Source organism: Chanodichthys erythropterus, chromosome 13 (genome assembly GCF_024489055.1).
Source record: "Chanodichthys erythropterus isolate Z2021 chromosome 13, ASM2448905v1, whole genome shotgun sequence".
Classification (NCBI taxonomy): domain Eukaryota; kingdom Metazoa; phylum Chordata; class Actinopteri; order Cypriniformes; family Xenocyprididae; genus Chanodichthys; species Chanodichthys erythropterus.
In genome coordinates, this window is record NC_090233.1 from 39,753,540 (window position 1) to 39,768,561 (window position 15,022).

Sequence of the window (15,022 nt, forward strand, 5' to 3'; positions counted from 1 at the left end):
CTCACCAAAGTTCCCCGTTTACCGTCCTCCTCCTCTCTCCTCCTATATGTGCTCCCCTATTCCTACTCTTCCCGAACCCCTTTCTGTCTCTCTGCTCACTGGATGTGGCTCCTCTACACCACATATCACTGTCACACCTGGAGCCGGGAGACAAACAGAATCAATGTTACCATTTATTCCTTTAACCACTTTAAAAATTTACATTTAGACAGTTACAATATTGTCATTTCAGCAAACCCTATATGTCTGTTTTCGATTCTATTTCTCACTGTTCATAAGATAAGAATTCAATTAAACACTATATATCTGGTACATACATAGATTTAGATATTATATATAGATAAGTCAAGCTGGAAATAGTAAATAGTAAAATGCAAGCATAGAAATAGAGAGAATTTGCAGATTATAAAATAATGCAAATAATACACTATAAGAACTATAAGAGATAAGAAAAATAGACTTTTCATCTAGGGAATTATTTATATACACAAAACCATAGCTTTATAGCACCTCAATGCTTGTTGCTGATGCCTTGTATTTTTTATTTTTTTATTTTTTTTAAGCTTTAACTTTTGTTTGTCTATGCACTTGCAATATTATAGTTGTAAATTTGTGCTATGCTCTTTCTTTTCACATCTGCATCTTTTTTTTTTTTACATTATAATAGATTTACTTTTAATAGTTTGGGCTAACTCTTATATAGTGGTATGTATGTATGTATGTATGTACATGCATACCACTGTGGTATGTATGTACAAGTCTAATCTCATTATCAGTGTGTTCAGTGTGTCGACTTTATTTGCTTTGTCAGTTTTAGATTATTTTTTTCTCTCTCAGGACCCACATTTTTATGTTAATATTTTTATATTGAACAGAGCAGAACAAATGGTTTTCCTTTAGTTGGGAAAAGAAAATGTACAAGTTTAAGGGAATTTTCTTTATTTTTTTCTAATATTGGCATTTAGGCATCAGGTTGGCATGATGGAATAGATTTTCTGATTCTTGAGCAACCTAGTTTTCGACTTACTTTTTTTTTTTTCGACCAGTTAGCTACATTATGTGCTTGATAACAAGTTGTTATTAGCAGCAGTGAATGCCAAAAGTTCTCAGGTACAATTTCTATGGACCTCAGACCGTAGAAAATTTCCAGCGATCCTCATATTCACTTTGTTTACTTGTAAACATGCCAGTTTTTCATGGATTTGAACACAAGTCTCTCTCTTCCAGTGTTAGAGTTGGCTTTAAATTCCTCATTGAGACTTGTTTTTCCTTTCTGTAATTTACTGTGAAGATACTTTAAGTTGCCAATTTAGGGAACATTGGCAGGTTAACTTGAGGGAGGTTAGCCGAATAATCAGAAACTGTTGCATCTACAGAAGCAACTAAGAGTTGGCAGCCCTTTTTTCATTCTTTTGCATAATGTGATGTCTTATTATTATGTAGCCTATGCTAGAACTCTTTTCTGGTCACAGATGATGTTTTCCTTAGAAAACGCCATGTCTAATAATGTACGAGCCTTTTTACTTGTTAGCACTGGTAACCACAGTACAGACATATCACATGCCATTTGTTGCTGTCTCACTCATATTGGCAGCATTGAGCCTTAATTAATGGTGAATGTCACATGTATTCCTTGTCAGCACATGCATTTAGAGGTACTTATTCACTGCATTTAGTAATAGTTTACATAAGGGCTTACCATATTGTTTACTGAACCTTTATTTTCCCAACGGTAAGTTGACCATAATGTTTAGCGAATCCATGTTCTAGATTCCTAATTTTATGTACTCACTCATCTCATCACCCACTCAAGTTACTTTGCTTTTTCTGAACATGTTTGGTAACATTATTTTTATTTTATTTTATTTTTTTTCATTTTTAAATGTTTATTTTTAAAGTTTAATGTGTTTGTTAACATTTTGTATTCGATAAAGACAGCCATTTTCAGAGGCATCTTGATGGAGTGGGATATTGGTGGACAGTTAAAACTGACAGACTTGTAAACGCATAACTTGTATTAAAAGTCTATTTAGCCATATTGTATACTAATGAGCGAGTGTAAGCAGAACATCTGTTGAAAATGACTAAATCCTCTTGCATATTGGAGTTGTAGGTTACTTTTGTTTTTAGTATTTATTAGTTTTGTTGACGCTAATACAGAAAGTTTCTCCTATAACAGCTTTTAATCCATGCCTTATGTTGCCCCCGCGATCATGGTACAGGTGTCAGAGCTGTGTAACACATTGTTTGTTTTGTTGAATATGTTCCTGTAGATGACAAAAGTTCATAGCCCCACCATTCCTCAGTGACTGACTTCTCATCTGTACATACTTGCATACATACAGCATCAGTTGCATAAGCTGTTAATGTTCAGTCTCCAGTTGACAAACTGATGTAAATACTATCATACTATCATATCATGTATCATAATGTATGTTTCTTTATACAATGCTAATTATAAATAAAGCTTATTTAAAAGCAATGTTACATTTGTTTTTTGTTATAGAAGCTCGTATCAGGAACATTTGACTAATGCTTTGAGTATAAGAAGCTTCCACCTTTATACCACAAGAGCAAGATGTTCCTCCTATTATATAATGGCATGGCTGTCTTTGTCTAATAATTTTATTCTAAACTGAATAACATTGATATATTTCATTTATTTTGGAAAAGCATAATGTTAACCCTTCTTCATTCTAAAATTTGATATATATATATAATATGGAATTTTTGGGGGGTCAACAGTATCTCCAGCCAATCACAGGTTTTAATTTAAACTTTAATGCTAATGTCAAATATACATTAATATAAATTATATATAATTTAATATAAAATGTGTTCAGAATATGTAAAATACTCTCTTGGACAGCAGCATAAAGTTGCTGGTCTGAATAATAAATCTTTTGCAAGACTTCACGACCTCCCTTTAACGGTAAAACAAAGCTTGCATGCAGTGAAGCCTTTCTGGAACGTTAGTTGAATGGGACCCTATTGGAGTACCTCTTGTTTTAAATTTGATTTTGCAAAACACCCTCAAGTCTAATATATGCTAAGTATACGATTATGTATGAGGACCAATTATGTGCTATGGCTGTCTTGTTCATTTGTAAGCTTTATCCCTTAAACCTTGATTAAGCAGGTAACTGTTCTTCGGAGGGGGAAACATTAAAATGGCTCTTAAACAATAGAACAAACAATCTCTCTTTGAGCTCAATTCATATATTGTGTTTGCCTGATAAAGTTGCATGTAGAACAGATGCATTTGGACATAATGAGGTAAGAGACAATGAACTATTGAAGCATATCTGACGGTGTCCATAAATCATTTGCATATATTGTGAAGACAAAAAGACAATCAGCTTAGCATCTGCTGAGCTGTCTGAAGGGAGGTCTGGGTAATCCACTGGATGGATATGTGGCTTTCAGAGCAATATGATATTTCCATGATGTTCCTTATTCAAGCAAAGCAGGGAGAGATCTGGATGTCCACATGCTTAGACATTACTTGCTCTGGCTGTTTTTACTAGAGCTGTCATCAGCGTCTAATCGGATGGGCCTGGAAAAGAACACTCAATATTCTTCTTCTGCTTACGATCTTCTTATATGATTAAGGATGTTCCATTATGCTGCACTATGGATTGTTGTATTCCAGGAGGTAGGCGTGATTAGATGTGTTGTGTTGTAATCCGGACAGCCTAAACAGTCTGCTCGTATATTATTTTTTTTTTCTTGTCTCTAAGCTTCAGATTTCTTCGAAAAGCACCACAGTTTCTTTCTTCTTGCGCTTCTCTTTACCCCTTCCCCCAGCTACTATTAACTATTATAATTGTAGTAGAAGTAGTTATTTAATTAGTTATTTAACTTAGTTTTATTTATATATTTTTAAACTTATACGTAGAACTGGGTTTGGCTAATCCTGTGTCTTGCTCTGCCAGTTTGGATGGATTTGATGATAACAGATCCGCAGCTCTGCCTGCTCAGCAGGGGGAGGATGGCAATGTCTAACCATGTTGAGAATTTCAGTCTTTTGAAATTAGACAAATATCTCAATAATTATACATGTTGACAAATATTGTGATGCGCTGTAGCAAGATATACTAGCTTAAACTAATTTAATAAGGAACAAATAGCTAGTCTATTTCAGTTCCAATGTCTCTTGGCATTTTTTTTAACCAAATAAGAAACCAATACATTTTTTTTTTTTTTTTTTTTTTTTTTTTTGTACAATTTCAAAAATCTTTTCTGAGGGTAGGAATACATCTTTGGAGCACTGAACACTGAGTCAGGTGAGACTTTGCAGGAGAAGGACAGATTTGTGATTAAATAAAGTTTTTCTTAAATTAGCTGAAATGTGCTTTATCCTAAAATTTGTAATTGTAAAATTACTTATGTAATCATTACACAGACAAAATCAGAATATAATTATAGCTTTAACTGTATTGTATAATGATGCCTCATGTCTTTTAGGACTGGGTATTAGATTCGGGTTTTTTTTGTTGTTTGTTTGTTTGTTTGTTTTTTTTGTTTTTTTGTTTTTTGACAATGATAGAAGGAAAAATAATGAGAACTAAAAGCAATTGAAACAGACTAAGTTTCTCTTTATTTACTTCTTTTTTTTTTTTTTTTTTGTTATTGTATTTTAGGGCTGCCAAATTTAATGCACTTATTATTGTGTTAATAGTGTTATTGCTATCTAGTAGCACGTTTAATATATTTTCAAGTTGTAAAGATTTCAAATTTTGTAATATACATTACCATTTTGGTAGTCACAACAAGGTATTTGATTTATTTCAGTTTTCCCAGTTATTTTTTAGTTTTCAATGAGAACTTTTCACTTAGATTTAGCTTTTAACAAAAACACATTTCATTTACTGTTATATTTAAACTGTTATATTCTAAGTTTGTAGGTCTTTCTTTGAAAAGCTCTCAGTAATTTTATGTGTCACTTTTCTTTAAGGGTGGAATAAAGTATATGCAGTTTCTTTAGGAGAACTACAGTATAGGCACTATTCCTGATGAGAGCATATTAAATTCACATGTTGTGTACATCAGACATTTACTGTCAACTTGTGTGTTCATTTAGCAGGAGCTGGTGTGCTGACAGCAGAGCATCCAGTTGAGAAGCCCAGTGTTGGCGTGGCTGTTCCAGCCTTGCAAGACACAACCCTGCCATCTGTCAAGGAACACAAAACGACAAAAAAAAGTAGCTCTACTAGTTCGCTGCCTCAGAAAGCAGGCGAGGAATCAGACAGTGATTTTGAGTCTGACCCACCCTCTCCCAAAAGTAGTGAAGACGAGGAGGTGGAAGAGGAGGAAGGTCTCAACAGCGAACATGAAGACACCGAACCTGAGAACCTGGGTCAGAGGCCGTTACTCATGGACTCTGAGGAAGAGATAGAGGAAGAGGAAGACAAACACAGCTCAGACTCAGACTGTGAGTCTAGGAAAGCAAAACTTGGGTTGTCAGAGGAGAAGGCTGTGGTTTTTCCTCCGGGAACTGTGAAAGCTGAATCTGGAGCCAGTGAAATCACTCCTCCCAATTCGCCAAGTGTCGCCATGCCTGCCGTGAGCATTGTGGATGTGTTTGGTGCTGTTCCTTTTGTTGGCAGTGGTCAGCCCAGAGGGTCACCAGAGAGTTCAGATATTTTTGCCAAAGCCCCTTTTAGGCAGGCGAGCCAGGAGAACGATGCGGAGGACACTGACGTATTCACCAAAGCTCCTTTCAACAGAAACCTATCCAGGTCAAGCAGGAGTGGTGATGGACCCAGCGGCCAGACGCCACCCGTTTCCCCTGACAGCGTGGATGTATTCGGATTCTCTCCTTTCCAGCCCAGCCACGTTATACCCACCTCTGGAAACCAGGAGGACTTTTTTGGCCAAACACCTTTCGATGAAGCAGCTAGTCCCCAACAGAGGCAGAAGCTGCGCAGCCTTCAAAAACTCTCCTTGCGGCAGAGGCGCACCAAGCAAGAGGCCAGTGGCAGCAACGGAAAGCGACACCATAGCACACCCACTAGCGGTAGGAAGAGCAACAAGCCCAGTTTCCGTACCCCCGAACGGGTGCGAAGGCACAAAAAGGTAGGCAGACGGGACTCGCAGAGCAGCAACGAGTTCCTCAGCACGTCCGACTCCAAAGAGAACATCAGTATTTCCCTGGGCGAGGTGATGGAAAAAGGAGCTGCGCTGCCCCCAGAGGAGGTCTTGTTGGATCCTTTCGGAGCCAAGCCTTTCCACCCTCAAGATGGCAGTCGACACGGTCAGCACCAGAGCTTGGGAGACAACAAAAGTGAGATCAACTCAACCAATGGCAGGCAGAGGGCCAGCTCCCTGCACAGCGTGTTTGACGGAAATAAAATTGATGACTTTGGAGCTGTACCTTTCACAGAACTGGTGGTCCAAAGCGGAGCTCCTCAAACCCCACAAATGGATCTCGACCCTTTCGGAGCAGCACCTTTCCCCTCAAAGCAGTGAATGTCTTGTCTTCCGGCACACACACAGAAATGCTACACGCACACACAGCGCCACATTATGCAAAGTCCTAGCAGCCTTTTGAAATGTCTTTAATGGATGGCAGCTTTGTGCTGTGATCTCTGTGTATGTGCAGCCCATTGGGACGCAGGCCTTTAAATTAGATAACATTCAACATTTGTAGTTTTTTCAAGTATTTTAATACCTAACTGGACAGCTATAACACCTCTTTTACTTTTGGCGACTTAAACCTGTGGTTTATGGATGCTTTTGAATAGGCTTTTGAAGCATATTCTTTGGCCTTTACGCGCTTGAAAGCCTTCTATGCTGCATTACAATAAGCGCTGTGCTCAGTAAAAAAAAAAAAAAAAAAGAAAGAAAAAACATCAGAGATGTGTGTATAATCCTTCATTTGAATAGGATTAAGAGGAAAAAATGCCAATTTAGTACTGCATTTTGATTGTTTGAACTCCATTGTTGACCACTGTGTTGGTAAAACTCCAATCTACCAACATGAACACCATGAAGCCTTATCTGGGTATTCCCCGCCCTGCTTAACAGTACCTCGAATACACAATGGCTGTAGCCTGTTTGTGTCAATGGAATCATCTGAGTGTAGGCATTCTCCATTTAAAAAATCATTCACATAGACAATTTAATGCATATTTTTACATTTTTAAGTGCATCCAATGTGCTTATATTGTGACAATGTCCTTTCTACATGCATTAAAAGGGACTTGTAAATTGACCACACTAGAGAAGTTGGAGTTTATTGAACAATATTGTTATAACTGTTGTTGCTTGTATTAAACATGATTTTGTAGAAATAATTCCCCAAGCTGAACTTAACATCTTTGATGTTTTCAATAATCAGATGTTCCACTATTGTCTGTATGTACTTACTGGTAACCTACAATCATGACCAATTAGAGCTCTGGTAGAAAGGAAAAAGAATTAAAGAATGTGCTAAATGCAGTTTTGTGTATTTATATACCAGTCGTTTGAAGCAAATTTTTTAATTCATTTTTAGACAGAAAAGGTATGACGCTTGAAGGGTATCACAGTTTAACTGATGAAAAGGGCCATTTAGAAACATTTACATTGTCATTGAATATCTGCAGTTTGAACATTCAAGACCAAAAAAGCATTTTTTTTTTACACATTGCAAGATTTGTTATTTTTTCTTACATAGTACTACACTCTAACAATGCAATAAAAGCTTCTTTTGGAGGTCTTGAGTCCATGTGTTTGTTTTTTTACTCAATGTCATTAAAAGAATTGTCATTACAACTTCAGTTGAAAAGGACAATTGAAAGTTTATTCAGCTGTACTATAGAAACGCATATCCCAAAAAATTACCAACATGGTAAAAAATAAGTTAAAAGTGTTACATTATGAAGCCTCATGAATCAACAACAGCTAACAAAAATGACAACAGCACATCACTCTACCATAAAAAGCACTGACAAAATTGCATGGCTGTACAATTCACTGTTGTAAGGCAGAAAATGTACTGAACAACATGTAGCTGTATTTCACATTACAGTCCTAACTAAGTGATGTGATAGTTCAACTGAGATTACAAACTTCTGAAATGAAATATAAAGAGTAGTGTTAAATGCATTAATAGCACGGGAGAATTTTTAAATTGCCATTATTAGTAGTGATAAACAAAAGGTAAATAAAAAGTCATCAGCCTACGTCGATACAAATAATCCTGATGCGTGTTTACAACATGGAGATGCTGTGCAGCAACCTGCAAAATATGATTTTCACCATTTTAAGAAATTTGCTTATTTCACCAATTCTGAACAAATCTCTTTGGTTTATTCAATGTTGAAAACTAAAAGTCTCATTTAGACTTATGTTGTATTCATTTATTAAAAATTCATGTTCATACAAACACAAAACAAATCGAAATATGGTACTATTAAGCTTGTGAATCGTTGAATTTTAGGTTAAAATACCAACAGTAAACAACATACTATTGAACAGATATAACACGGACTGCTTCAGTGAATATGCTTTACCCCACATAGCTTGCATGTGACCCATGTACTACATTTTTAGAGATGTAGAAACCCACGCATGCAGATGATGTAAAATAGTGCTTCACCTTGATTTTTAAAAGTGCTTTTAAAAGCCTAACACTGCTTACCTTATCAAGTGCCTATAATGTGTATTTAGACTGACATCTAGGCACTTATACAAAATGTATAGAAAAAAAAAAAGTGTCAAAATAGCTTACAATGAAGAAAAAAAAACACCTCGCAATCATATTTCATAAACACTGAATGTGTTCAAGCCTAAAGATCATTTAAAATACAACAGTCTTCAGTGGTGCTCCTCCGATCCCACATTCCTCTAGGAATGAAGATGGTAGTCTGGGCAAGGGTGAGAGTGGCGGTAGTTGGTTATGAAAACTGCAGACTGATGCCACCAGTAGAACATGAGCACCACCAATATGTGCCAGACCTGATGGCTGGAGCCCAAGTAGTTCAGCTGACCTAAAGATTACAAAAAGAGCATTAAATCATTAATTATCTTGTCTGAGGTTGGTCCTCTTTTAATTAAGGCAGGTGTGGTCTTCGGTTTAGTCCTTTGCTTTGAACAACTTCTTTCTTTGATCAAATTTGACAAGTGAAATGCAGTCCTGCTTTCATGTAAGGAAGCCACACTGAGCTCACTAAGAAATATTACATTTTCCAGTACCTGGAAAATAACGCTCTGGAACTTTGGACATGTAGAAGATGATAGCAGCTACAGCAAGTACATACATTATCAGCACTCTGGGAACAAATTCCTAAAAAAAAAAAAAAAAATCTGTTATTCATGAATGTATAATATATTTATTTAAAAGGGGGAAATGTAATATTAGCATTTGTATAATAATTATTAAAAATAAAGCAAGAAGCAGCACAGGAAAACCCTCTATTGTGAGGACTCTTACCTGGACTATGTCTGAGCTGAAACCCCCACTGAGCCAGATCCAATGAAAGGTGGGGATTAGGCCGTATCCCGCTACAGCACAGAATATAACAGAGCGAAGCTTCTGCCACTTCTTGGTCAAGTAATGAGGGTGTATCTGGGCAAAGAACACTGCCAGCATCATGGCCAGAACGGTTACCAGGTACACCTGTCGCCAGTACTGCAGACAGTTACACAAACCAGACAAAACCATTTGAACCACAAACACACAGTAGCCATCTTAATATGCACAACACAGGCACACACACACACACAAAATCACTTGTTCTGTAGAAAAAAAAAAAAAAAAAGGAGTGGAGAAATCAGTCTCTCTTTCTCTTGGGGCGCTTGGCTGATTGAGTACTCATCCAAAAAGCAAAGCTAAACACTTGGCAGGGGGAGAGTGGAGATGGCTCACCCACGTGTGAATGTCATATGGTGGGGAACAGGAGTGACGGAGTGGGTCCACGAACACGGCCATCTGCTTTGGGCTGGAGCAGATTTCTGCCGCATTCTGGGGCACAATAAGCCAGCACTTCCAATATGTGGGGAGAACCATGTGGAGCAGCGTGGCCAAAAGCGCTGGTGCTCGGCAAATAGCAAGTGGGAGTAGAGGGGACGAGAGCAAGCAGCTTACTCAGGATATCCAAGATCCAAGCTTTCAGAAAACTGCACCAAAATCTTGAAACAAAGATGATTTCACGCCAAGCGGCACCTCATCGTTTTTATACAGGCAGTACAAAGCCGCTCCACAGGGGGTCCATTGTGCAAACTAACAGAAAAGGAGAAATAAACTATGGTACAACATAATCAAAGATACTCTACCACAGTGTTACAGTAATCTCACGGGAAATGTCAACATGCGACAGCTCTCAGAGTTTGCACTTCCAACTTTTCTATTAAATTGTTCATACTAGTCCTTGTTTTTAAAGGAATAGTTCACCCCAGAATGAGTCATTTACCTGACTTTCATTCTTCTGTGAAAAGTTTTTGTTTGTATTATGAAAGTCAGTGGGATCCGATGTTATTGTTCAAAATATCCTCTTTTGAAGAAAAGAGAAAGTCATACATGTTTAGAAAGGACACGAAGGTGAGTAAATGATGACAAGTGTCCTTTCAGGGTGAATGATTCCTTTCAGTCACTTTATATAAAAGCATCTGCTAAAAGAATAAATCATAATGTGTACTCCAATAGAATAATGGTGATTTTTCTTTACTAAACGCATATAAGCAGTCTCTCCATGCCGTATTCACAGCACACACACACCAGACTGTTTTCCCCAGGAATAGGTGAACTCTTGCTCTGTATCTGTTGCACAGGTAACATATGCCCACAACAAAAGCAGGCCAACCATCTGCTGCTAGAGACCACTGTGGGACGATGCACCTCAAGCCACCTAATTAATCTACCCCTGTCCACATTGGCCATGACCACCTATCGCACAGTGTAGAGGCTCTCCATGTCATTCTTATGGAACCCTATGTGTCCTACTTGGATCAGACTCCACCAATAAACGCTTATTACTTCATTTATGAAGTTATGGGAAGCTTACCTCCAGTACTGCCTCCACCTCCCCGAGCCAGAATGGTTTCGTTCAGTTCAGTACGCTTCATTGTGCCCAAAGGGAAATTTGTCTTGACCAATGGCACTCACATACACACTGACCAGTGACCATTCATTTCCATCCCACAATACATACACAATGGCTAGTACACAATGACTTTTTTTTATCAGTAAGCAAGCAGACAACAGATGGTAATGAACTCAACTCCTATTGCATTATGAGACAATGCAACCTCATAAAAATACATCCAAAAAAATTCTATTACACTCACTTATGTAGTATTCTGACTGAGGTAGGTATAAATGATTTCTTAAACTGATTGCCCTCTGGAAAACAATATAGGTTACATGTGTGCAGGTACAATTGAATGATCAGATAGCATTTGACTGAATCAGCGTACGTTATTGCAGTAGAATGCGTAGAACACTCCTGGAACGTAACAGCCTATGATTCCGATGGAGATCCCAGCGTAGTCCAGCGCCATCCATCGGCGGCTATTTTTTTCAGATCGGTGGCAGCAGAACAGGTGATAGCCCACAGAACACAGCATGCACACCTGAGCAGAAGACATGAAGTGTTCAGATACAGATCATTTTGTAGGCCATATATGCAGAGAGACATATGCAACGTTTTCGCAACACAATACAAAAGCTCAAACTCACAAGATGAACCTATACAGCCAAACAAAGATGCTATAATTATGTCTTCATGAGAGAATATGCAAGGGTGGTGTAGAGGCACTTTGCCTAATCCTGATGCTTTAGAGAATAGCTGCCAAGGAGCGAAGCTGCCATTTCTGTCTATTACCGATGGCGCGAGAGCAACCGATAACAGATCTAGAATTAGACGGGCCTGAGTTTAGGTGATAAAATCATAAGTTTTAACTCTAATCCCTGGCAACAGTGAATGCAGAAAGCCTGCTATCAAAGGCCTTCAACAGTCCAAAGATCATATGAAGACTTTTTGATTGAGAGTGCGGATCTGAGATCAGTTTTTATTAAAAAGGATGGAGCTGATCCAAAAAAGCAGTCATGGTTAGAGATGATTTGTTTGTCGTGCCAAAAAAAGAGAAACACTTTATCCACTACTAACTACTGTGTTAACTATTCAAGTTCAAACAGAGACTATTAAAGGGTTAGTTCACCCAAAAATGGAAAAACAAAACGCCGGTCACAAATTAGAAGTCTAAAGTGTAAATGTCATAGGATTTTGATCTAAGAGAAGAGGAGCTTGAGTTTGTTGCCCAGCACTATTTGTTTAAATCCTGAGAGCCGTCTAAGCTTACGCTATTCCTACATCCAAGTCATACAGCGTGTCACAGGTTACTCTTATGGCGCAAGTTGACATGTGCAGTATGCATAAGGTCGTCTGCCGGAAGCTAGTTATTTCAGATTATAAAGTTTTAAATATGGATATTTTTCTTACAAAAAAAACATTGCTTCCCTTCAGAAGGCCTTTATTAACTCCCCGGGCAGTTTGGAGTACTTTTATGATGGATGGTTGTGCTTTTTTTGGCTTCAAACTCAGGCCCTCCATTCACTGCCATTATATAGCTTAGAAAAGCCAGGATATTTTTAAATATATCTCCGATTGTATTCATCTGAAATAAGAAAATCATATAAACCTTGGATGGCTTGAGGGTGAGTAAATCATGGGGCAATTTTCATTTTTGGGTGAACTATCCCTTTTAAAAGCACCTCTGAACTGCTTAAATTGTTCCTCATTTTGAGCTTTCTACCTAAAATTGATATTGTGAGGGCATGATGCAAGCAGCACAGACATACCTGGAAGCAGAAGAGGACTATGGAATAGATGACATAGTCTTCTCTGGAAGCTCCTAACATCGGCAACACCACCACCAAGTCATAAACTCCCAGCATGAAGAACAGGAAGAATCCCAACAGATGACTCCAGATGTTTACCGTCTCATTGGACAAAATGAAAAGGCTATAAAACAGGTGTGATTATATCAGGCATCTATATCACCATTTCTTCCAATAACTAAGGTCCTGTTATTCTCTCAACAGGCTGAGCAATGCTTAAAATTACAAAGAAATCTTGCCTAAATACACAGTTAGAAGGTGGATCTGCTCTTACCTTTTAATGCATAGTCTAGAGGTCAGATAGGCTCTGTATCCATCAGTGATATAAGGATTTTCCCTTAGGAATCCTGGAACCTGCTCGTAAGTGTACAGGCGGATTCCTCTGGGCACCAGAACAGGCCAGTATTGGTAACTGCCCAATTCAATGTACTGGGTATTCTTCAGCACCTTCGCTGACGGCATGATGATAATGTCACCCAGTCTCACACTCAGAGTCCTACAGACACACAAATTTTACTGGATATATGTTTTCACAAAAAAATGGACACAACTGTGAAATTTTATAAAATATGATAATGCAATGAAATAATGTGTGTTGTTATTGTTAACTAAAACTATTAAAAAATGTTTTCAATAATTGAAATAAAGCCAAAATAAATATAAGAATTAGATGAAAAACTTAAACTTTGAAATGCTGTCTTGGCAACTAAATGAAATAAAATAAGCTGAAGCATTAACATTAACAAAAAATAAATAAAATAAAAAATAATAATAATAATAAATGACAAATGCACATAACAAAATGGCTAAAAATTAAACTAAAATATTAGAACTAAAACCGAAAATATTAAACGATTCAAAATATATAATTTTTAAAATATATAAAATAAATACTATAATAGTATATAAAGAATACTAAAATAGCACTGGTAAAATAAAATTAAAGGTCAGAGTACATTTGGGTAAAGAAAGACCATTGTAGTGATTTATTTCTGATTCATTTCAAAGTAAATATATTAAAAAGCAATGGTAAGGAAAATTGTGGGCTATGTTTTGTCCTGTGGAAGCATTGATCGTGTTCATGGCTAACGTTACACTGTTAGCCCGCTTTGAAAAACAAAGCATCGGGACTGTATATAATACAAATATCACATTTTATTTAGAAGGAAAACTGTTGTGAAATAACATGAAACGAAGCTTTAAATTGAGCTACATACGTCCCTGTCCAACAAGTTGCCAAAGCTTATGGCAAAATACTCAGTTACAAACAGCGTATAAATCTGCTCAGCTATCAAACTATTTATTTACATAAAATCAATACCTTAACTGGCCAAACAATTACCTTTAGGACTAAATTAGCTGTCAAACTCACAGCACGGTTTCTAAAATGGGTAAACGGCTAAATGCTAATCACATCTAACGTTACTGTATCTAACGTTAGTGAGTTTATTTCAGAAACAGATTAAAGTGTTCGCTTAATCCTACTTACCATTGATCAGATAAATGTCTGCATTGAAGAATCCGCGTTTGTGTTTATAAGGCTCTGGCTCATGAGTAATATTAATATCCCATGTTCAGACTCATGTTAGCCCGGTGAGGGCAGCAGGAAGTTGTACTTACTAGCTGCTGCTAACAGGCTAATACAGAGATTATTTCATGTCACATGTAACCTCAGGTATTAATCCCTGTCTTCTATCCAGTGAGTATTTTTTTTTTTTAATCAATTCTCTCACATTTAATATAATAACGTTTTAAATTTCGACCTTAAAATTCAATCTAAGAAAGGTTTGTCACACTCTTGTTCTTTGTTCTCTGTTTATCTTCCGAGACGATTCCTTCCTGCTGAACGTTTAATCACTGGAAGTGTTTATCCACCGAAAATACCAGCCACAATAGGCACCCTTTTTTCATAGCATTCATTTCGTCGACTGAATTGAGACCTGTAGGTGGCAGACTGCTGTCAACACGTTTTGAAGAAGACTTTCTCTTTTCATAAACATCTCAGGTGTAATCTTGTGTGATACTCCTCTGGGGCTAGAATCACACTTAATCTTCCCTCAGCTATTACACCCAAGATAATTACCTTCTCAAGTGGGAGTGTGTTCTTCATTAGCACTCCTAATTCACCTTTCAGCACTTCACTCTCAAACAGGCTGTCAACGGCATTGCCAAGACAATTTGCCTGACTGCAGCAAATGC

The 15,022-nt window shown here is 37.4% G+C and overlaps 2 protein-coding genes across 6 annotated transcripts in view; one reads left to right on the forward strand and one right to left on the reverse strand.

Annotated features, from left to right (window-relative positions):
- bmp2k (BMP2 inducible kinase) overlaps positions 1 to 6,852 on the forward strand; it is a 37,850-nt gene extending 30,998 nt beyond the window's left edge. For 3 of the 4 annotated variants that reach the window (XM_067407268.1, XM_067407266.1, XM_067407269.1), the window contains exon 16: positions 5,084 to 6,852. In XM_067407268.1, the coding sequence (XP_067263369.1) occupies positions 5,084 to 6,471 (1,388 nt within the window). In that variant the 3' untranslated portion in view covers positions 6,472 to 6,852. The remainder of the gene's footprint in view (positions 1 to 5,083) is intronic. The other variant, XM_067407267.1, reaches the window with a different exon arrangement.
- Positions 6,853 to 7,000: 148 nt separating this feature from the next.
- On the reverse strand, positions 7,001 to 14,764 carry paqr3a (progestin and adipoQ receptor family member IIIa). Of its 2 annotated transcripts, XM_067407270.1 has the most exons (7): positions 14,313 to 14,764; positions 13,098 to 13,319; positions 12,785 to 12,947; positions 11,401 to 11,556; positions 9,419 to 9,616; positions 9,181 to 9,271; positions 7,001 to 8,975 (listed from the first exon to the last, which is right to left on the reverse strand). In XM_067407270.1, exons 2-7 carry the CDS (start codon positions 13,283 to 13,285, stop codon positions 8,833 to 8,835), a joined length of 939 nt encoding a protein of 312 aa, XP_067263371.1. In that variant the 5' UTR covers positions 13,286 to 13,319; positions 14,313 to 14,764; the 3' UTR covers positions 7,001 to 8,832. The 2 variants fall into 2 exon arrangements, with proteins under 2 accessions (XP_067263371.1, XP_067263372.1); XM_067407271.1 differs by lacking the exon at positions 14,313 to 14,764 and having other exon boundaries at positions 12,785 to 12,925; positions 13,098 to 13,221.
- Positions 14,765 to 15,022: the final 258 nt, after the last annotated feature.